General features: G+C 55.0%; 1 protein-coding gene and 1 long non-coding RNA gene across 3 annotated transcripts; both read right to left on the bottom strand.

Annotated features, from left to right (window-relative positions):
• Positions 1-2,835: 2,835 nt before the first annotated feature.
• Positions 2,836-8,721, bottom strand: LOC110350931 (uncharacterized). Its single transcript, XR_002397881.2, has 2 exons — positions 6,278-8,721; positions 2,836-5,069 (listed from the first exon to the last, which is right to left on the bottom strand). It is a non-coding gene; the product is annotated as an uncharacterized LOC110350931 (long non-coding RNA).
• A 5,210-nt stretch (positions 8,722-13,931) lies between these two features.
• On the bottom strand, positions 13,932-21,313 carry Nenf (neudesin neurotrophic factor). Of its 2 annotated transcripts, none has more exons than XM_004853544.3 (4): positions 21,092-21,313; positions 16,484-16,544; positions 15,692-15,795; positions 13,932-14,465 (listed from the first exon to the last, which is right to left on the bottom strand). In XM_004853544.3, exons 1-4 carry the CDS (start codon positions 21,311-21,313, stop codon positions 14,289-14,291), a joined length of 564 nt encoding a protein of 187 aa, XP_004853601.2. In that variant the 3' UTR covers positions 13,932-14,288. The 2 variants fall into 2 exon arrangements, with proteins under 2 accessions (XP_004853601.2, XP_087050378.1); XM_087194252.1 differs by having other exon boundaries at positions 15,683-15,795.
• Between the last annotated feature and the right edge of the window lie 449 nt (positions 21,314-21,762).

Raw genomic sequence — 21,762 nt, forward strand, 5'->3', positions numbered from 1 at the left:
TAGCGGCACACAGCAGGCTGTGCAATGCCTCACACATGGGTTGTAGTCCACAACTACTGTGAATGCTTAAATTTTTTTAAAAAATGATTGCAGTAAAACACACATTGTCTTTAATCCTCCTCAGAATACTGCGCCTCACTTCAAATACACTTATCCCATCCTTCTTGTCCCTCTCGGAAGCAGTTCTGAAGTCTTCTCTCATGAGTGTCCTTACTTGTGCTAGTATGGCTGCCTCGACATCCTGAATCGATTCAAAACATTTACCTTTCACGGTCATTTTGATGGTGGAGAACAGCTGGAAGTCACACGGTGCCTGATCTGGTGAATGAGATGGATGAGGAAGACACAGCGTGACGTTTCTACCAGCTGCCTTTCCCCTGGCTGGCACTCGGCGGCAGCATCCACTGTATTGTGGACCACAAAGACCTGCACGAAAGAGGACTTCCAGAACTGCTTCAGAAGCTGGCGAGAGCAACGGGCTGAGTCTGTTCAAACCAAGGGACAGTATTTTGAGGGTGACTCACAATGATGTCTTTTACTATAATAACTTTTTAAATGTAAACATTCGCCATATATTTTGATCATCCCTTGTATATTAGCTGACTTGATCCACAGAGTGGCAAGGCTAGGAGGGTATTAGTGTCCCTCTTTTAAAGAAGGAAAAGTGAGAAAACGGAGTATGTTTCCCAGTCACACAGCTGAGAAGAGGTGACCCGAGCGTGGCCTGGGCTGTCCACCTCCTGGGTCGATGATCTCTAGGAGGATCTGTGCTCCCCTCACCATCGGGGACAGCGGTCTTTTCTGGGTCCCACTCCCCCACCTCCCAGGCCTGCCTTGCTAGAGCTTGACTTCACGGCACGAGCCTTGGTTGGTGTCCCGGACGTGGTGTTTGCTGCGGTTGTAGGAGAGGCTGCCGAGGACCAGGGGCTCCTGGGGAGGGAGTTCGGCCTCATGCTCCTCTGCTCAGACAGCTGAAGCGGGCAGAGGCAGCAGCCTCCAGGTGAGGGGCAGGAGGGAGGTGGGCTGGGGGCCGGTGGGACGGCCCTGCATCTTGCTGCAGAACTGGCTCCAGTTTCTTACTGACCCAAAGGAAGAGATTCCCGTAGGAAGAGGATAAATGGGATGGGGCCTTTTGCCTTTTAGTCACTTCATGTTCCTGAGCCCCACTCCCGCCCCACCCGACTCCCTAAAAAGTAAACAGCCCAGGGACCAGATCACCACCCAGCCCTGCGATGGCTCTGGGCTCCGTTAATCCAAACTCGACTCTGAACCAGGTGTATTCGGGAAAGTAACCCTTTCTGAATAACCAAACATTGCAGCTCACAAAGATAGTGCCCTGCTCTTCCCAGTTGTCTTGTGTTGATGCCCATGTGCATGGGGTTCACTGTGTTCCATGCATGGAGTTAGAGTTGGAGAAAGTGACACCCCCACAGGTAGACCCCGGAACCTTGCTTCCCTGACTTTCCCAGATTAGGGATCCTCTCACTGGGCCTGGCTGGCAGGAGCCTGTGGCCACCAGGGGAGGAGGGGTGGCCCTTGCCTGCTGCCCCTGTTGCCTGCATGATGACTGTGTATTTCAGGGATTTGTTTTGCTTGGCAGCTCCTGGGTGTTGGTGACTCCTATAGACCTTCTTGGAGAGACAGGCAGGGGACTGCTCAGGAAGGAGCTGAAAACCAGTTCTCTTCCATTCCTCCAGCTGACACCCTGTGGGCCACGTCCAGCTCCTGATCTGCCACCTGCTGCTTTTCCATCTCTTAGGGGACATTATCCAGCCTATCAGGAATAGACGCTCATCTCCATTAAAGGGTCCTATTGTCTAGGACTTTGCTTGGGTGGGTCCTAGCTGTCCCTTGGGAGGAAGCCTGGTGTGCACCTGTCCTGGGTCAGGACAGGCATGTTAGCTCAATGGCAGGAGAGTGGACAGGACAGGCCATGTCTTGGGCTGACCCTGGAAAGCAGTGTTATGCCCAGCAGGAAAACCCAGCTGCCCCCCACCCCAGCCATCTGTCCTAGGGCGTCCAGCCCACCTGCCCCCTGTCCCATTCTGAACACAATCCTGGAAGCCCCATGCAAGGATGAAGTCTGGCCATGACCTCCCCAGTGAACCATCCATGACTGAGCTGGTGACCCTCCCGTTCCTCAAAACCTCAGATCCAAAGAACTAGGCCAGGAGGCCAGGTGTGGTCTCTGTAATCTTAGCACTCTGGGAGGCTGAGGCAGGAAGGTCACAAGTTTGACCCCAGCCTGTGCAACTTGGCAAGACTCTCAAAATAAGAAAGGGCTGGAGCTGGAGCTCAGCACAAAGGCCCTGCAGTCAGTCCCCAGTTGCAAACAAACAAACAAACAAACAAAAACCACAACAAAACAGGCAGGATCTGCCCCAAACCCCAGGGCAGCCCTGGCCCTTGTCCTGGCCTGAGACAGTCACCATGCTGCGTGTGGACACAGCACTTTGCGTGTGGACAGCACCTGACTGTTTTCAGGACCCTTGACAGCTTCACAGCACAACTCCATGAGGGGGACAGGCAGGGTCCTCTCCGGGTACACAGGTGCCGACCCTGAGCCCTCACCCTGGTTCCTGTGTCCCCACCCTGCCCATGTGGCCCTCAGGAGCTGGGTGTCCTCTGATTCTCCCCCGTCCTGGAAACCCTGCCTGGCCCCTGGCCCTGCAGCCCCAGGACAGCTGGTGGGAACCACAGAGCAAGCACCGTCCTGGACCCTGGTCTGTGGCCAATGTCAGATGAATGGGCCTGAAAGGAGAGGGGAGAGCGACCCCTTCAGCTGTGTAATTACTGTCCTTGGAGAAGGAGTAGAAGAAACAAAATCATCATCAGTGAGCATTTTTTCCCATTTATTTGCTTTCTTGTTTTCTGTTTTCTTTTAACCAAATAACTTCACCAAATAAACCGAAACTGGAGAGGTCAGTCAGGTGTGGCCTGAAGGCTCCTGGTAAGACGCACTGTGCGCCTTGATTTGGATACAGACGCGTCCTGTGGGCCGGGACCTCGGGCCCACGGGACAGGGACTGAGGCGTCTTCTCAGAAAGGACTCATCCCAAGAGGGCGGGCGGGTGGCCTTGGGCGAAAGCAGCGGGGACACAGGAGGACGAGAGCTCAGAGGGCACCTGGTGCCGGTCACAGCTCAGCCTCTTCTCGCCTGGCGCTGGCACCTTGTGCCCAGGTGGAGGCGACAGTGAAGGCCGCCAGCTGCTGCACTGCGGCGTCGCCTCAGACTCATGGGCAGGTGAGGAAGGCGCTTGCTCCCAAGACCCGAGACCCGCAGGGCGCTTCCTCGGACCATGCCCAGGGCCCTGCTCAGAGCGAGGGTGGTACAGAGTCACAGGACAACTGCTGGTGCTGGCCACCAACGAGGTTCGAGGTGGTGCAGAGAGAGCCAGGAAAGCAGGTCGTGTCCAGTCCCCAGCAGAGCAGAATCTGCTGTGAAGTGGTATGAACCGGTATGAACCGGTATGAACCGGAACCCGGTGTCGGGGAGGGGACAGGACCCCCGTGAAGCTGGGGCGGTGGAAGAGGGGTCCTCGGGCAGGACTTGGGTCCTTGTGCTTGCGCAGCAGGCGGCGAAACCACTGAGCTAAATCCCCGGCCACAGCTATCCCTTCTGTCAACAGAGTACATTGCAGTGTGTCTTCGTGTACTGAAACTGTATTTTTCCATATTCACAATAAGCAAGATATGGACGTGACCCACGTGTCCAGCAGCAGATGAATGGATAAAGAAAGCGCGGTGCATACATACAAGGGGGCATCGTTCCCTAAAAAAGAAGGGATCCTGCCAACCGCAACAAAGTGGAAAACCTAGAGGTCCTTCCGCTCAGTGACATGAGCCAGATGCAGAGGACAATTAAATTACCGCACGATGCCACTTGTACGGGGATCCAAGAGTCGGTCACACAGAGGCAGGGGCGAGGACAGGGGCTGCCGGGAGTTGGGGAGGTGGAGAAATCTGCAGCAGCACAACATGGGGCCTGTTGGTGACAACAGGGCTGTGCCCCTTTAAACGGTTTAAAATCTGTTGTGTTCTTACACGGAAACACGCATGGGTACACACACACATGCGCGCGCACATATGCGGGGAAATTCTTGGAGGTGATCCATAAGTTCAGTCCTGTGAGTGTGGGAACTGAGTCACCAGGGCCCACACTGAAAAGCAGTGCGACTGTATCAGCTGTGCCTCAGAAAAGCTCTAAAAACCATCAAAACAGGAACCAGAATGCCATGGGGTTTCCCTGAACACAAAACGAACATGAAGGACAGCAGGGGCTGTCTCGATCCTGCCTGCGGCTGCCTGCTCCCACCCGAGAGCCCACAGGAGCGGCCAAGCGGGCCCTGAGGGCACACGGACCTGCAGGGTCCCCGTGCTGTCCTGCCGCATGGCGGTCCTCAGCCAGGGCTGGGCCCCTTGTCTTTCCTTCCCTTTCTTGGGTTCCCCTGAACACTCCGAGAAGAGGTTTAATCAGTGGGGAGACACGAGTGGGCAACAGAAGGTCTCTCCAGGCCTGGTGTCTCCAACCTGAGTTCCTCTCCTCTGTCTGCCCAGCTGGCCCAGCCCTGCTCACACTGGGCCAGGCCCCAGGCCTCCTCCTGGGGTCATGGGGTGGGGGTGGGGGGCGGCAAGTCAGGCCAGAAGAGGTGCAGACCGCAGGGTCATAGGCATGGGAGCTGTGTGCTAGAGGGGCTGCCACTGTCACTTTCTCCTCCCTGGCCTTCTCCCTTGGGATGTGGCAGCCACCAAACTTTCTAGGTAGGGGTGATGAAGTTGGCTCTTCCGGTGTGGGAATCCTGTGAACCGCTTCTGCTGCAGGAACAGGCAGGACCCAGGGGAGCAGGTCACCTGCGCCAGCCTCCCAGCCTCCTCCAGCCCCTCCTACAGGAAGGGCCAGGGCTTGGGAACTGCCAGTCCCAAATCTGTTTCTGTTTTTGCTTTTGTTTTGAAACAGGGTCTCGCTGTGTCGTTCAGGCTGGCCTTGAACCTGCTACATAGCACTGGCCTTAAATTTGCATCCATCCTCCTGCCTTGGCCTCCTGAGTACTGGGATGACAGCTACCAATCTGTTTAAAAAAAAATACAAAATGGTGTTGGGGATGTAGCTCAGTGGTAGAGAGCCTGCCTAGCATGCCTGAGGCCCTGGGTTCTATTCCCACCACTACAAACAGGAAGAAGGTTAGGAAGGAGGGAGGGAGGGGGGAGGGGGGGAGGGAGGGGGGAGGGGGGGGGGGGGAGGGGGGGGAGGGGGGAGGGGGGAGGGGGGAGGGAGGAAAATAAATTGACAGATAGTGGATTGTCAGGAGCAATGTTACATAATTTTAGGGTAAAATCATTTGGTTAGCCGAGCTCTCCTGCCTACTGCCCAGCTATGGAATTCCGAGACATAATTCCATTTTGGCCTCCGGTCACAACTGAGACCTCAATGATCCGGTGATGCTGTGATTCTACAGGGCAAGAAACATCCTGGGAGCTGAAAGCATCCTGGGAGAAGAAACATCTCCTCAGTTCCTCATCGTTCTTGGACTGCTACCATCTTGTTTACGCGGATGTACTGAACGCTCTGCAAGTCATTTGTTAATTTGTTTCTCCCGATGGACTGAGTACTGAATAAAAGGTGCGGTAAGCGGGGCGCTTTCCTCTCTGCCGCCCAGAGCAGCACTGATCAGACCCAAAGCTCAGCTTCTCAGTCTCATTTTTCTACCTTTCCTGTAATTCGCTTTGTGCTGCTGTGGCTCGCAGGAGACTAGGACTCACTACAGAGGTTCTAGTAACGTCCCCTTTCCCTGTTCCCCACAATGGATCTAGGACACAGATATGCATGGAATGGCGAGCTCTAAAGAATGTTGTGGGGGGCACTGGCTCTCCTCTCCTACAAACCCCTGGGGGGCAGATCCTGACCCTGGTGCCCCTCCTCTCAGAAGACTTTGGGCTCACTGACTCTTGGAGTGGGGGACCCCTGAGATCCCCAAGGCAGCGCCACACTACCTTGGGCTGGGGATCGTGTGAAAGCACCAGTTCCCGGACCCCACCACCAGTTTCCGATTCTTCAGTTCGGTGTAGCGCGAGGTCTCCCGCAATACGACCCCACGTCCAGGCATTGTGCGCTGCGTGACCTTGGGAAAGAGCCCTGCGCGCTCGGCCTCGCTTCCGAGGGGGTAACATCGCCCTGGCGGGCCTGCTGGGGATCCAAGTCAGCCACACAGGTAAAGCTCCGGGGGCCACGCCCGACCGGGAGCGCCCTGGAGGAGGTGGCTATTACCGTCGCTATTACCTTAGCGCTTCCCGCCCAGGCTCCTGACCCTGGAAGCAGCGTTCCTTCCAACACGTCGCTGCGAGGCCCACGCCGCCCGCCTGCCCGGCCAGGCCTAGAGCATACGGAGATCCGACCTGCGAACCGGAGCAGGAGTGACCCTGGGGGACAGAGAGCCAGCCGGGGAGCTGCGGCCATTCCTCCCGCTAGCTTTTCACTATGGAAACAGCGGGGACCAAAAATAGAAGCTGCCGGAGAGTTCTGCGCACCTGCCGCCAGGGGGCGCCGTCGTCCCGTGCTGCTGATCTCAGGATCCCGCGGGGAAACTAAAACAAGGGCTGGAGATGTAGCTTGGTGCCAAGGACCCCGGTTCAATCCCGGGGGCGGGGAGTTCCTGCCTTTGTTTTCCTGATTCTCCCCCTCCGTCCCCCAGGACTCAGCTGGGTACTGGATACACAGTAGGCCCGAGAAATATGCATTTGGCTGTTTAATTAATGGATACGTGACATCAGCTGTCAGTCATAAAGTGCGGAAAGCATCAAAGAATAAAATGTTAACAAGTTGGGCTTTACAGACCTCATTCGCTTTCAGTAGCAGTGCAAGAACCAGGCAGCATCCAGTGTATGCAACAGCCCGAGACCCGCTGAGAGCGCGGCTTCACAGTTGCAAAGGGCTGAGGAGCAGCCGGCGGGAGCAAAAGGCGGTTCCAAGCCGCTGCCCTTCCTGGGATCTGGCTGCCACTGAGCTCCTGACTTCTCCACATGTGGACCTCCTGGGCCTCGCTTGGTGCCCGGGAGCTTACTTAGCACGAGTGACTCCATTTTGGTTGGGACCTAGCTCAGGGCTCGTTCCAGCCCGTGGCGCCCATGATTTGTTGAGCAGGGGAAACTACCTGACTACAAGGCCTGGTAAGAGGGTGGGGCTGACGGTTAAGGGGACGTCACGGCTAAGTGGGGCGGGGAGCAATGGGCTCTGGGGTGCCTGGCGCTGCCCCTGGGGCTTCTCAGCTCCCCCGTGCGCCCGGTTCCCACTGCCCCCTTCCGGGTGATGCCTCGGGCCCAGTAGCCTTAGTCTGAACCTCACATCCTGAGTCCTGGGGTTTCCCCAAGGACAGTCAGTCTCCAGAGAACACTAGAGCAGAACAAATATTTGTTTAATAAAAAGGAAACTAATCCACACGTGGTGGCTGGCCCACACCTATGATTCCAGCACGCTGGGAGACTGAGACAGGAAGATCACAAATTTGATCCCAGCCTGGGTGACTTGGTAAGACCCCTCCCATCTCAAAATGAAGACACAAAAAAGCCTGGGGCTGCAGCCCCGTGCAAAGGCCCTGGGTTCAGTTCCCTAGTGGGGGGGGGGGCGGCGGGGTAGAAGAAGCTGTGGAAAGAAAAGAAATAGACTCTCGAAAGGGAGATTCAGGCGCTACATTCCTGCCCAGGATTTCCGAATCTCTGCCACCAGCCCAGTGGGCGCATCCTCCTGCCACTGACCCAGGGTGGGGTCCCCGGGAAGACCCCCCCACCCTTTCCGCTATGGTGAGGCGGAATGGAAAGGGACCAGGATGGAAGGAAGACGTGGAATCCCTGCTCCTGCACCTGTTACCAGAGGGCCCCCTGGCCTGTCACTCTTTCTTCCTGCGACCCACTTTGTCCACTTTGTCCTGGATATGTTTCCTCGCACACGAGGGAAACACCCGGAGCTGGCGACACCCTGCCCGCTCTCAGGCCACTGGGATCGCCAGCCAGGGGGCGGCAGGCTCGCTGGACCCAGGGCAGAGCAGGCGCAGAGCACAGGAGGCGAGCAGAGCGGGGCCGCAGGGAGCCACAGGCCGGGAGAGGCCCCTCTAACGGCACCTGAGCCACCAGGGCCAGCAGCGTCCGTGTCCCTCCTGGCTCTAGGGGCCCTTCCTGGTTACCGGTTGCTGTGCTGGTTGCCAGGGGAACCACTTACTATTTTTACTCGTTCTCTCCAGATGAGGCTGCGGAAGCGCTCAGGCTCGCCTAGCCCAGCAGGGACCCCGCAGCAGGGTCCTGTCGGTGCTGCAGGGCCCTGCAGGAGGAAGGGCGGCCCCCTGCCCCAGGAGGCGCTCAGCACCCGGATGTAGGACCTCGCAGGGGAGAGGGCCGGAAGGAAGGGGTGCACCCAGGACATCCCCTCGTGTGGCATTTGCGCCTCTCCTCGGGCTCTCAGACCTCAGAGGCCACCGTGGTGGGGACACAGCTGGGAACAGGCGATGCACCTGGCCCAGCGGGAAGCAGAGGAAATCGCGTTTGCAGCTCAGCAGCGCCCCGTGCCACCACCCCAGGGGTGTGCTGGGTACCCGTGCCCATCCTGGCGGGAGGGCTCCGAGGAAACGTCCTTGTGACTCCGCCTGCAAGCCCAGGGAGTATTTTGCAGCCAGTGTGGACAGGGGGGCGGGGAGCATCCAGAAGAGGGGACACCAAGTGCAAAGGCCCAGGGGACACTGAGAGGACCGCACCTTCCGGAACCGGAGTCACTTAACATCTAGTGCGCAGGCTCAGCTCCTGGGGAAGCAGAGTGCTCAGCAGAGGCCCAAACCATGGGGGGACCCGGGGAGGGACAAGCTGCCCTGGAGACTCTGGGCACCCTGGGACCCTGAGGGTGCAGGAGGGAGAGTGATGGAAGGACTCCTTTGACCTGGAGACGCCAGGAAGGAGGCCGGCCTCCTGTGGCACAGGCAAACCCTACTGGCGGGGAGGGGTGCGGGTTTGGCTGAACTGGGGCTTTGCGGAAGGCGGTCCACACTGGAGAGAACCAGGACCAAGCTGCTCCCAGAACAGAGAGCAGCAGGTTCGCAGGTTTTGCTAGTGTGGGCGCAAAACATCCTGGCCTTGTGTCAGGTGCCGCTGCTGCTGGAGAGGCGCGGGGGTGGGGCAGAAAAGAGGAAGAGAAAAAGAAAAATAGATATGCCAGTTCCAGTAAGCAGTAAGCCCAAGCTCACCCCGTGTTACAGTTTGGGACCTAGCTTTTTTTTTTTTTTTTAAACTAGAGGTTGAGCCAGGGCCTTCACGCTGAACTATGTCTCAGCCCTTTTAAAAATATTTTTTAAATTTTGAGATGGGGTTTTAAGTCACCCAAGCTGGACTCAAACTTGTGATCCTCCTGCCTCAGCCTCCAGCGTGTTGGGATTACAGGCCTGCGCCACCACACCCAGGTGGGAGAACCTTTTCTTAAATGATCAACATGTCTGTGTGGGATTTCTGCAAAGTAACTGGGCAACTGTGGTCAGCGGTGTTAACTTACGGCAAAGCGAGTGGGAACTCAAGAACCTGTCACCCCCAAAACGAGTTTGCTACAAGCAAATGAAGTTGGAGAGCTTACTTAGGTTTCTCCCTGGTAACAGTTCCTCACTGCGGACAAACGTTCTGCTCCTGTGGTTTTGTCAGGGTCTTGCAGGGTCTGTTGGAAACAGCATAGGGTACGGAACGACTTGGTACGCTGCACTACGAAGAGTACTTTGCCGAGGAGCTTATTTGTGTCACCCTGGCCTGTGTCCCACCGTGGTGGTCCCCAACTTTCTCACCTTCAGGAGAACCGGGGCTCTCAGCCCAGCAGGAGGTGTCCGGGTCCGGGATGAGAGAATCACAACAGCTCATTCAGACCCCTCTGCACCCTGGGACACACACAGAAGTGCTTCTGCTCCCCCGCACCAGCTGGGAAGCCTCCCGGACACCGAGTCCAGGAGGAGAGGGCTAGATTACAGAGGAGGAGAAGGAAGAAGGAGAAGCTGGGTCCCACGTGGCGCCAGGAGCTGATGGGCTCTAATCCACCCTGAGCCCTGGGAGATGGATACTTTTGGCCTTTTTTAAAGGTTAGGAGAGGGAGGCTCTGAGAAGCTCACTACTTCTCTGGGATCATATGGTAGTGAGTGATGAAGCCAGATTCAAACACAGTCAGTCTGACTGTAAAACCTGCCGCTGTCCACAGGGTAATGTGATTTGCTGCATGTGTACCTGCTCTGGTCCAGGCATCTACCCAAATGCCACCCGTCCTGAGAAGTCAGGGTACAGAACCGAAGGAGATGATGGATTTCCCCAAAACGGAGCTCCCTGCAGGCAGCCAGCACCACCCATCGGAAATGAGAGTGAGCCGTCAAGGGAGCCCTCATCATTCCAGCAGAGGGTATCAGGGACGGCTGGCTGTCCCCACAGAGCACAGAATCTGAGCACAGTGAATTGCTGGCTCACACCACTGAGTTCTGGGGGTGACCGATGACACAGTGATAGTGCCCGGGAGAAGCTCTGAACCCTAAGATGCTGTCCACACAGAAGGTGTGGTCAGCACACCTGAGTTCGGCATCCTGGGGTTGTGTTGGTGACTGAGGACATAAACTTGTGTCTTAGCCTGATTTTCCCCTGGTGCAGAGGATGGGACGGGGTTGGGTGTAGGCACACTCATCTGGGAAGTGACCCTGGGACCCCGCACCAGGGACTTGAAGAACAGAACTGGGAGGTGACCTGGCCAACCCAAAGGTGTGTTATTGAGCTGACACCACTGTGAGCAGTTGAGCTGCCATAGTAGTTGGGGTGTGGGGTGTTCCTACCTGAGGCTCATGTGTTGAAGGCTTGGTCCCCAAAAGCAATGGAGCCAACTGACCATGGACTGAAAGCTCTGAAACCATGAGCCAACACTAACCTTTCCTCCTTTTAAGTTGACTGTCATGTATTTTGTCACAGCCATAGAAAGCTGATGAACAAGGGCATCTGGTATCACCTGAGCCCCTCCAAGGAAACAAAGAGTGAGCCCTGGGGCTATGGGGAGGGTCTGTTTGCCCAGGACCCCACCAGCTGAGAGGGGCCCTAGGGATGTCATCGCCTGGCACCTGTCAGTTTGCTGAAGGCCCACGTGGCTTAGCAGCTCTGCTTGGCTGCTCCAGGGAGCCCAGGGGAGAAGCAGATCAGGCAGTGAGGCCCCATGTGTGAGGGTGTCAGGCTGTGGGGAGAACTCAGAGAGCCGGGCGTTAACAGACATCTGATGCTCTGGGCAGGACTGTGGGGCCAGCAGCTTCTGCCTGAGGTACTGGACCTGCAAGGGCAAGGCCCAGGGGTGTCTGAAGCCACCAGGTGTCGGGATCTCTAGCCTCACAGCCTGGGGCCGGGCACTCACTGCCTCGGAAGACGGGCTCTGAGCACAGGTCCCTTTCGGGAGTCCCTCGGGCTGCCAGGGCACCTGCAGGCCACGCTTTTTGGAGACTGGGTTTAACAAACCCGGGGAACCCAACACAGGGTGGGCCGGCTCCATTCAGACCCATGGCTCTCCTCCTCCTGGAGCTTCCGAGGTGGCAAGGAGACCCCAGGAGCAAGACCTGGAAGCAGGCGCAAGGTGTGGCTCCAGGAGTCTGGAGGGCTTTTGCCCAGGAGAGGCTGGGACCAGGCCCAGTGAGCTCTGCATGACCCTGGCCTCGAGGGCCCTGGGTGTACTCAGGCCAGGCTGCCGGAGTCAGCCCCATCGTGCCCAAGTCCCTTCAGTAATTACAGGTCTTATTTTAATGGCTTTGCAATAGTTCCATGCTCTAGGCCTTTGTGTGTGTGTAGATTTTTAAATTTTCTCCCCATCCCTGGCCAGCCAGGTTGCTGGCTCTGATCCTTTGCCAGGGGTGAGACTGTGGGCCCTGCAGGTCTCAGAGTACAGCCAGGGGAGGCCCGTGACTGCCTTTTTGGGGTGCAGAGAAATGAGCGTCCCCCAAGCTGGTAGAGAAGGGCTGCAACTCAGCAGGAAGAACTTAGATTTGAGCAAGAACTTCACAAATGATATGGGTATCAGCAACACTCCACGGCGCTGAGCACCTCCCGGGGACAGGCATGGGTACCCATCAGAGGTGTTATACTTGGCCTTGCATGAGAACAGGTGAAGTATCTGGCCCTCCACAGGCCCATTGTCCCCACTCAGCCTCCTCTTCCCCTGGGCAAATAACCACAGCTGCTCCCTTCTCCTGAGGTGGCATAGCCTGCCCTTGCCCTGGTCAAGCAGCTGGGGCAAGTCGGACTCGCAGGCTTGTCCAGGGCCGGGGAAAACTGCTATGGTGGGGTCAAAGTGCGAGAGGGGAGTGGGAAAAACAGTGGTACTCCACGGCCACAGGCCTGAATTTGGAGACCTCACACCGCTGCAGAGTCAGGATCTAAGCAGGGAATTCCAGGCCCTCCCCAGGGTAGCAACAGGAAGCGGTGGGTGCGTGGAAGAAGTCATTTCTTAGGGCGGGGGATTTAGCTCAGTGGTTCCGCTCCCTGCCTTGCAAGCCCAAGGTCCGGAGTTCCATCCCCAGTACCAAAAAATAAGAAGTCATTGCTCCAGGGGTCCCAAGGGCTCAGACGCCATTCATATTCACTCGTACACGGCCTGATCAAGGGGAAAGTGTCCCGCTGCAGACTAACTGGGCTGCATGAGTGACTTCCAGAATGCCGGGCCAGGGTCCTATCTGGGGAGTTTGTCACCCGTCACTCTTGGATGCTGGTATGGTTTGTGTCTAGACGCCCCCAAAGCCTCATGTGAATGAGGTGGGACTTCCTTTTTCAGACGTAGTTGAATCTGGAATGTGTGATGCTGCGGTTAAGGGCGTGTGATTACTAAACCACCACATGTGAGTGGTTAGTTTGGCACCAACCTAATCCCTGCAGTCCAAATAAGATAAAAGGGGCAGAAAGATGCTGTTAAACCCTCTTGTTGCCTTTGCTGCCTTGTGCACACTGTGTTGTTTCTCCTCTGTGATGCCTGTCTGCCATCCCAGCCTCGGAACCAGCCAATTATGGATTAAAACTGCTATGAACTGTAAACCAAATAAACCTCTTCCCTCTTAACACTGGGTATTGTCTCAGTAATGAGAGAAAACTAACACAGATGCCCAAGAAGCCCCCCGCTTCTCAAGTGGGGCCCAGGAGTTAGCCACGAAACATACTAAGAGGAGAGCAAATGCTGGGCTGGTGCTCAGAAAGGATGTGAGCTGCTCCCGGAGGGGCCTGTGGGCATCTCTCACAGAGTCTGGGCCCACGCTTCTGACTTTCCTGGGCGGCTGGTTAAAAGTGCAGTTCCCAGGCCGCAGTTGTAGAAATACTGACTCATATGCCTAGCGGTAAGACAGTTGCGGTTTATTTTATAAGCAACAAGGTATTATATCACAGAAAGTCACCTCTGCTGTGAAGTTTCTGGGGTGGGCCTACCCAGGGTGTCCCAGCTTCACTAGGACTGGCATTTGGGCCCGGTTCCCTGTGACAGGGCCTGGGGGTCCTGCACATTACAGGACGCTTAGCAACATCTCTGGCCCCTAGATGCCCTCAGCACCTGTAGTCATGACAACCAAAACCGAACATGTCTCCAGATCTTGCCCAGTGTCCTCCTGAAATCTGATCACAGTCCAGCGTGCGTGTCACCTTTCTTGGAATGGCCCTGGCCAGGCTCTGCCCCACTGGGCTCTGGCCTCTGGAACACTTTCCAGCCACATGGGGCTGCAGCTGGCTCCTATCTGCCCTCACTCTCTCCCTTCCCTGTCACCCACCATCCCAGCAAATCCCTCTCCACTCCTGCCTTTCTACTGTGTGGGCCCTGACTCCCAGTCTCTGCACAGGCAGGGGACAGAAAGCAGGATGATGGACAGGCAGACAGACCTACAGGGGGTGTATTGAGTCCCCAAGGGGTTGGCACATATAGAAGGATTCTCTTTGTTTCAACGGGAAGTTTATTTTTGTTCTTATTATAAATGGTATCACAGTAGGAAATTCGGCAAGTACAGAAAAGTATAAAGAAGAAACAAAGGTCACTCCAAATCCGAGGTCCAGATGGCCGATGATGCCATTCAGCGGCTTCTGGCTGGGGCTACAATGAGAACCCTGCCGTGTGCAGGCAGGGACGCCGGGTGGACAGAGCTCCTGACGAGGACTGCAAAGGCAGCTGCTGTTCTGGTTAAAGTCTGCTTTATTCAGATCCGGGTGACCTGAAGGCTCCCGGAAGCCTGCTTTGCAGGAGATTTGGTGCCTGTCCCCCACCTCCCCCCAGGAAGCCGCCCTGCATCGGGACATCAGAACTCGTCCTTGATGTCAAAATGGGGCTGGTCTTCGGGCTTGAAGTCCAGGTTGGGGCTGCCATCCTCGTTGAGGATCCGCCGGGCTGTGTAGCCAACGATGGGGTACTTGGCTTTGTACACCTTGGTGAAGACCTCTTCCAGCGACTCCAGCTCCTTAGCCGTGAGCCCCGTCTTGGGGAGAAAGGGTCCAGGAAACAGGGATGGATGAGTGAGTCATGTGCGGCACTAGCCCTTCTTCATCCCTGACTTCCCCTCCCCATGCCCGAATGCAGGAGAAAAAACAACAAATAATGGACAATGGACTTTTGAAGACAACCCAGTGTGTGCAGATGGGGTATGGGGGACATGGTGTCATTTTTTGCTGTTTGAGGCAGGAATTAAAGACTCCAGAGAACATTCATCCTGGGGTGGGGCCGGGGGTGCTCTGGGCTCTCCTTCCTGATTAATCCTACCACACTCCGAATTCCTCGTATTATAAGTTATGTACATTTCCTGCTGAAACTTGGATCTAGAAGATCCCTGTAAGAGGTACATGTGTTAAAGGCTTGGGTTCCAGGGGCCACTGCTGAGAGGCAGTGGACCTTTATCAAGCAGGGCCTAGAGGGAGGCAGTTGGGTCACTGGGGTTATGTCCCTGAGGTGGATTATGAGACAAGAGCTCCTCCTCTTTTTTGCTTCCTGGCCATGAGATAAGTGTTGTCTCGCCACAGGCCCAAAAGTAATGGGTTCAATTGGTTATGGACTGAAACGTCCAAAACTGTGAGCCAAAATAAACCTTTTCTCTTTTTGAATTAGTTATCTTAGGTGTTTTGTTATAGTAACAGAAAGATGACTAACACACTTCCCCTTTCTTAATTTGTTTTTGTAATGTTGTAGCTTAAGAGTTTGACTCATTTCTATTTTATCTCAATATCAATTTGATAGTAAGCAACATTGAGATGACTCTTAGCCTCACTGTGGGAATTCCTTTTTTTTTAAATGCTGTTTTCTCTCATAAATATAGGCATGGAGAAGACCTTGCTTTTCAACTCAGTTCATCCACTAAGCTACCAAGAGTGGCCCTGAATATAAAGGGTCACAGAGATAACAGAAAACTTGACAAAGGCTCGGGATTGGTGGGAGAGGCTGTAGGACAATCAGACCACCAAGGCAGGTCTGGGCCAGACTGGGAGGATTGAAAGTTCGCAAGGGTTTGAACTTGACTCTAGGCAAAGGACAGCCATGGAAGGAAGTTCCTGGGTAAGCATTATACAGTAAGATAATCTAATCCAAGAACGTCATTAGCCAGCACCGGAGGGAAACAGGCATTTTAGAACCTTCACTAGTGCACAAACATTAAAAAGATGGCCGTGGCTGAGGGTAGGAGACATTGTGGCGACAGCTTGTAACCTGGCTCACAGTGTCATAAGTGAGGTCTGCAGGGTCCAGCGACATCTTGGCCACCCCTCTGGTGGAGTCCTTCCCGGTTAAGGCATTGTAGGGGGCTCCTCGCCCGTAAAACTCTGCAGTGGGGGAAGGAAGAGGGTGGGTATGCAAGTACGGGGACTCCAAGGTCCCATCCGATGCTAAGAAAGGCTCCAGGCCCGAGGGTCAATGAAAAATGGCAACACCAAGCCTGGCAGTCCACCTACTCCATCAGGTTGGGTTCCACGAACTCAAAGTATGGGCTAAGTCGCAATCTCAATGGGGACTGAGAGGTGATTTTTTTAAGAAAAGGTCAAATAAAAGCTTAAGAATGCAAACCAGAAAAACATCCAGTCTTCTTAAATGTGTCCGTTCAGTAATGGAATAAAAAAAGACGAACGATTGCCAAACTACTTGTCTGGTATCATTTGTAGTTACAGTTAGGAAAACTGCTAAATGGCATCAAAATGTTCTATAATGTCTTCTTATGCCAACTCTTTGCTGAACACTTTTCTCAGTGCTCCGCGAGAGTAAATCATCCAATTTCAATTTGGTTCCACAGGCAGTGGAGAGCCATGGAAGACTTTTAAGTAACTGCATGGCATTAATGGGGTCGGATGAGACTACAGAAATAAACGAGTGGCAAAGACAAACTCAATCTGCTCATTAAGATGAAAGGAAAGGGGCCTGGTGCCCAGCATTCCCTCCCTTTCCTCACACCTCCAAGTGCCCATGCCGGCTTCTGAGCTTCCCAGAAATGAAGATTCAAAACACCAGGCCACTTACCCTTTCCGGAAGTGACATCAAACACCACTCCCTTCACCGCCAAGTAGATGGGCTGATCTTCCTAGAAAGCAGGGAGAAACTGTGAAGAAGCAGCCCTGAACCCAGCTCCCTCAGTAGAGTTAGTAAACTCTTCTGCTCAGGGGCTGTGCGAAGAGCAATGGCTAAAGTCCCCACACCTGGTCCTCTGCGGGCTGGCTACCTACCTGGGCAAAACACCAGCAAAGTCACAACATAACAGGGCAAGAAGCTGACAATCTCTCTTTTAAAAAGATCATGAACTGAAGCAACTTTATGCAGATAAAAATGCAAAAGAATATAAAATGAAGAAAGCTGTAAATCAGCCACATCAGTGTAGACGATCTACTTTTTACTTCGCTTCTTAGAGGGAACATCACCTCACACAACATTTCCGTGTGCTGGAAATGGCTGTCACTCAAACAGCCTCATGGACTCCTCTCATGAGTGACTCTGTGCAGCTGCTTCTGTAGCTGGTCTTCCATTTTGGGTGTCACAGTGTTTCCAAGTCCTTGGAACTATAAATGCAGCATTATGAATATCTTCCTACAAATTACTAATTTGGTGAGTTACTTCCTTGAGGCCTACATGGAATTCCTGGGCCAAAGATTATATATATACAATGTGACCGCTTAATATTTGTCAGTTTGTCCTTCAAAAATATGAAACTATGTACAGTGCTAGAAAAAATGCAAGCAATGCTGTTCGCCCACAGTTCTATTAAGAATGGGTTTTATACTTTGTTTGCTATATTAGCAGGTATAAAATGTTCCTTAGAAACCCTACCACCACCATCAAGAAAGAGAGAAAGAGAGAGAAAGAGAGAAGAGGAAGAGGAGGAAGAGGAAAAGGAAGGAGAATGAGAAGGAGAAAAAGAAGAAAGGGAAGGAGGAAAGAGAGGGAGGGAGGGAGAGGGGCAAGAGCAGACTGTTGGATTTTCTAACTCTATCGAGTGGGTGCAGGCTGGGACACCTGGCTCAGCTCCAGGATACCCAGGACCAGATCCGGCTTGCATCTCAGCCCCATTCGGGCGCAGGGACACCCCTAGGAGGCTCCCAGGCCAGGTAAGCGCGGGAGTTGCTGCTAGGTCTCCAGGACTCTTGGGTGGCCTTCAGGTTCCTGCCCTCACGGAGCTCATGGCCAAGTGTCTTCATGACCAGCTTTAGCAGAGGAACCAAGGCCAGAGAGGTTTAAGCCACTACCTCAAGGACCCCATCTCTCCCGGGCATATCACCTCCAAGGCCTCAGTTTCTCTGAACGACACAAGGAGATACCACCTACCTACCCTGCAGGAATGCTGAGGGAAACTACGCAGCACCCGGCCCACACAACAAGGGAGCTCAGCAAATGCCGGGTTTTATTTTTCCCAAGCTGGCTCCCAAAACAGCCCCACAACTTCTGCTGACTTCACCAACGCTGGCTTCTCCTCCCCTAACAGGGTAATTTTCATGTGTGGGTTACAAGCCAGCAACTGCATTTGTCTTTGTGAGGATTTACTGCTCTCCTCTGCTGTGATTGCTTATCAAGTGGGTTATTTATATGCATTTACAGCAATTTAAAAAATGAGTTACAGTTATTTAACCGTGGTATTTTGTCTATGTTTCCATCCTGCTGCTTTTTCTTTGGTGTTTATCACTTTTCTGTGTGTGAGAGTCATAGTAGAGTCATAGTAGTAGTCATAGGTAACACTCAGGAACAGAAGATACAACATCATGCATCTCACCACGAACTCTCTCCACGTGAGGGACTTGTCACAGTGAATCAGGGAGGGCAGGTTCTGGACCCTGGAGGTTTGGATCCCAAGGTTGTAGCTGTTTCCTCAGCTGTCCCATCTGGGGGCACACTTAGCAGGGCAGGGTGCATCTCTGGGGAAAATGACCCAAGACTCAGGACCACCAGGAAAGGCAGGAACTGGTCAGAGATGCCAGACAAGGAAGCCAGAGCAGGCGTGTGGGAAGGAGACTCGGGGCTCGGAATCATCTCTGGGGTCTTGGGGTCACTTGGTCAGCTGAGCCTCCCTCTTGTCTGTGGTCAGGCGGAGGCCAGTGGGCAGTGCCCTGACAGCTACTATGCTGTGGGGACACAGAAGCAGCGGGAGCCACAGCTGGCATCTGCTGCAGGAGGAAGGTGCTCCAACTGCTTGCCAGAGGCTCTGAGCCTCCAACAAGATAGCACCCGAACAGAAGGGCTCCCAGGCACCTCCTCTCTTTGGAAAAGAGGGAAGCTTGCAGATGCTCTTTGTCTGCAGAGGAAACCCTGCCTTCCGACGTTCCACAGCCAGATTTTCCCACTGCAGATGGCATCAGTAACCAATCTGTGGGTGTGGAATGAATTTATCAACAGATTTTTGAAAATGAAGTAGAAAATAATCGACAAGACTGATCTGGTTTCTCCTTCAACACCCTCAATTAGCTTTCCTAATAAGCTAATAAAAATAATAGCATCACATATTTATTAAGGTTTACTCTGCTAAGCATTATGCCAGGGCGCTGCCTATCACTGCCTCCTTTAATCTGCACAAAATGCCTGTGGAGAGCAGGACTCTTGGTATCTCCACTGTGACGGGGAGCTGTGTGAGTCAGTGTGCATAGACCGGGGTACTCAGTATCCCATCAGACACTCACCCAGCTGTTGCTACCAAGGCATTCTGTAGATGTGGTTACCCTCTACGAGCAGTGGACTTTCTGTAGGAGTTTATCACACATCAGTTAGAAGGTCACGAGGTCTCCCCAGGGAAGAAGAAATTCCGCCCCGGGCTTCAGATCAGCTCCTGCCTGAGCACTTCCAGCCAGTCCTTCCTGACAGCTGCCTTCAGATTGACAACTTTCCCAGCCCGCACCGGTGATCACATAAACAATTCCTCGAAATAAGTTGTATTTCCACCTGTCCCTCTGTCCCTCTGCATCTCTTCCTGGTTCTGTTCTTTGGCAGAACCGTAACTGACACAAGCACCTTACAGATGAAAACGTGGAGGCTCCTAGAGGTTTAGGAATTATACCTAGGACTCAATATGACCGAGGGGAATGATGCTGTAGGGAGGACCCCTTAACGTAGTATGTGAACCTCGGCACTTCTGTGACTAAAGAGGGGTGCTGATAATAATGATCGCTGATAGCAGGCAAGACCAAAACCTCTAGGACAAACCACCGCTCTGCCCACTCTAACTACTGCGCACCTCTGCCTCTCTCCTCCCGGCTCTGCTCCTCCTTCCTTCGGCCTTAGACATCCTCAGGGCTCTACCCCAAACAACCCACTGCTGCACCTGTTCCCACCTCAGTCTCCTCTGCCTTGCTTCAGTTAAGTATCAGTCTACAACATTAGCATGGAAACGTCAGGCCTCATCCTGTTGTTCCCAGCCCTGCCGCTGTACCTTCTACTGTGAACTCCCTCCTGCCTTGGACTCTGTGCTGGGGCTCCCCAGGACCGCCCCATGTCTGGAAGAGCCCAGCACACGTGCAATGTGGGGGAATCCACGGGGAGGCTCCCCAGGCTCCTTCTCTCCCTTGATGGCACTTTTGCCCCAGCAACACAGTGTGGCAACCCTGTGGGCTGTGCTTGGGACTGGGGAGCCTCGGAAGCTGGGCACCCAGGGTGTTTACGGGGGGCGGTCAGGGTGCCGTGAGGCAGCGCACCACCCTCAGAGACAGGGAAGCTTGGAACACAGGAAACCCAGACACCAACCAGGACAGGCCCTTCTGAGACAGCAGTGCTGTGAGGTAACTTCTGCACAGAGCCCCTGACTGTGCCACGGGGTTCCCTCTGCTGCTCCCCAAGACGACCCTTCACCCACTCACATGGTGTCTCATCTCCCTCCCTCCGTGTCTCCACAGACCCACCCTGCTGATCGACCTCTTCACAAACGATGCCCAAGCAGGCATCACTGCCTAAAGGCCCCTTCTGATCCCCCCATCTAAAGCCAGTAAAGTCAGGGGCCAGCGGGTTTGGGCAAGACAACAATCCTGTCCCTTCCTGCTCTACCACTAACAGTGTCCCGCCTCCGTTCCCCACCTCTAAAGCCGGAGACTGGGTCGCTCCAGGGCCAGCTGTGAAATGCCACGGTACAGGCAGTACTTCCTCTCCCCACCAGACCTGGTCCCCATCTAACACCCCCAGCCCCAGGCCCTTCTCAGGCGGCATCCTGTTCCCACACTAGTCAACCATTCCGCCGGCCCGACCCGGATGGACAGGTGGCTGTGACTTCGGACAGTCCTGGGCGCGTGTGCCTGCGAGTGTGGCGGAGGTCTTCGTCTCTAATCTCCAGGTCTCTCCTGCGGCCTTGCTCCCAGATCAGGGTCTTCCCCAAAGACACAGATACTAACGCGGAGGCCTGGGTTGGAGGCCTAGGACGTAGAGCGGAACGGGAAGTGCAGGGAAAGCCTGGGTCCTCCCTGGGCCAGGGAGTGGCGGAGTGGCGACCCCAGCTGAGGCCTCCATCCAAGACCAAGTTCTCCAGCGAAAACGCGGCCCAGGCGGGGACTGGGAGCGCTGGGCAGAGCGCGCCACCGTCGTCCCTGGAGAGAGGAGGCGGGGGTCCCCGCTGCCCGGCCAGGGTTCCGCCAGGTCCCCGCGGGCCCGGTCCCCCGCGCTGCCTACCTCGGCGCCGCTGTAGCGCGCCAGCTCCTCCTCGGTGAAGAGCCGCACCGGGGGCCCTCGCTCGGCGGGGCGCGGCGTCTGCCCGGCCCGGGCCGCGGGCAGCCCCGAGCCCAGCGCCAGGACGACCAGGGCCAGCGCGGCGAGCGGCAGCGGCCGCCACCCCGGCGCGGGGCCCGCCATGGAAAGCGCGGGGCCCGCCATGGAAAGCGCGGGGCCCACCATGGAAAGCGCGGGGCGCAGGGCGCGGGCTCCTCCCGGCCGGGCGCGGGGGCGGCCGGCCCGCAACTCCGCCTCCTGCCCCAACCTCTGCTGAAAGTCAGCGCCGGCTCCGGAACAGGCGGCCGCGATCAGGCCTGCCCTGGGTGACACGGCAGCGGAGAGGCTGGAAATTTTATTTATAAACTAAGATCCACCCCCTCCCCGCCCCATTCCCAGTGAAATTTTAACAAAGGATAGGGCAGCACACACAAAATATTCCCCCAAATAATAATAGCTAACATTTCTGCAAGTCTAAACTCATTTATTTATTCGGAAAATATTCTCTGAGGACTTCTTTTGACGTACTAGGTGGCTGTGTCACAGGACCTCTGCGCTGGAAGACGCCCTTCTGGACCCCAGAGTTTAGAATACCTCGGCCTCCCAGAGGTGTCTTGTTCCTTCCTTGACGCCTT

The sequence above is a fragment of the Heterocephalus glaber genome, unplaced genomic scaffold (genome assembly GCF_053883595.1).
Source record: "Heterocephalus glaber isolate CG9 unplaced genomic scaffold, H.glaber_assembly_v1.0 deba00001600, whole genome shotgun sequence".
Taxonomy (NCBI): Eukaryota; Metazoa; Chordata; class Mammalia; order Rodentia; family Bathyergidae; genus Heterocephalus; species Heterocephalus glaber.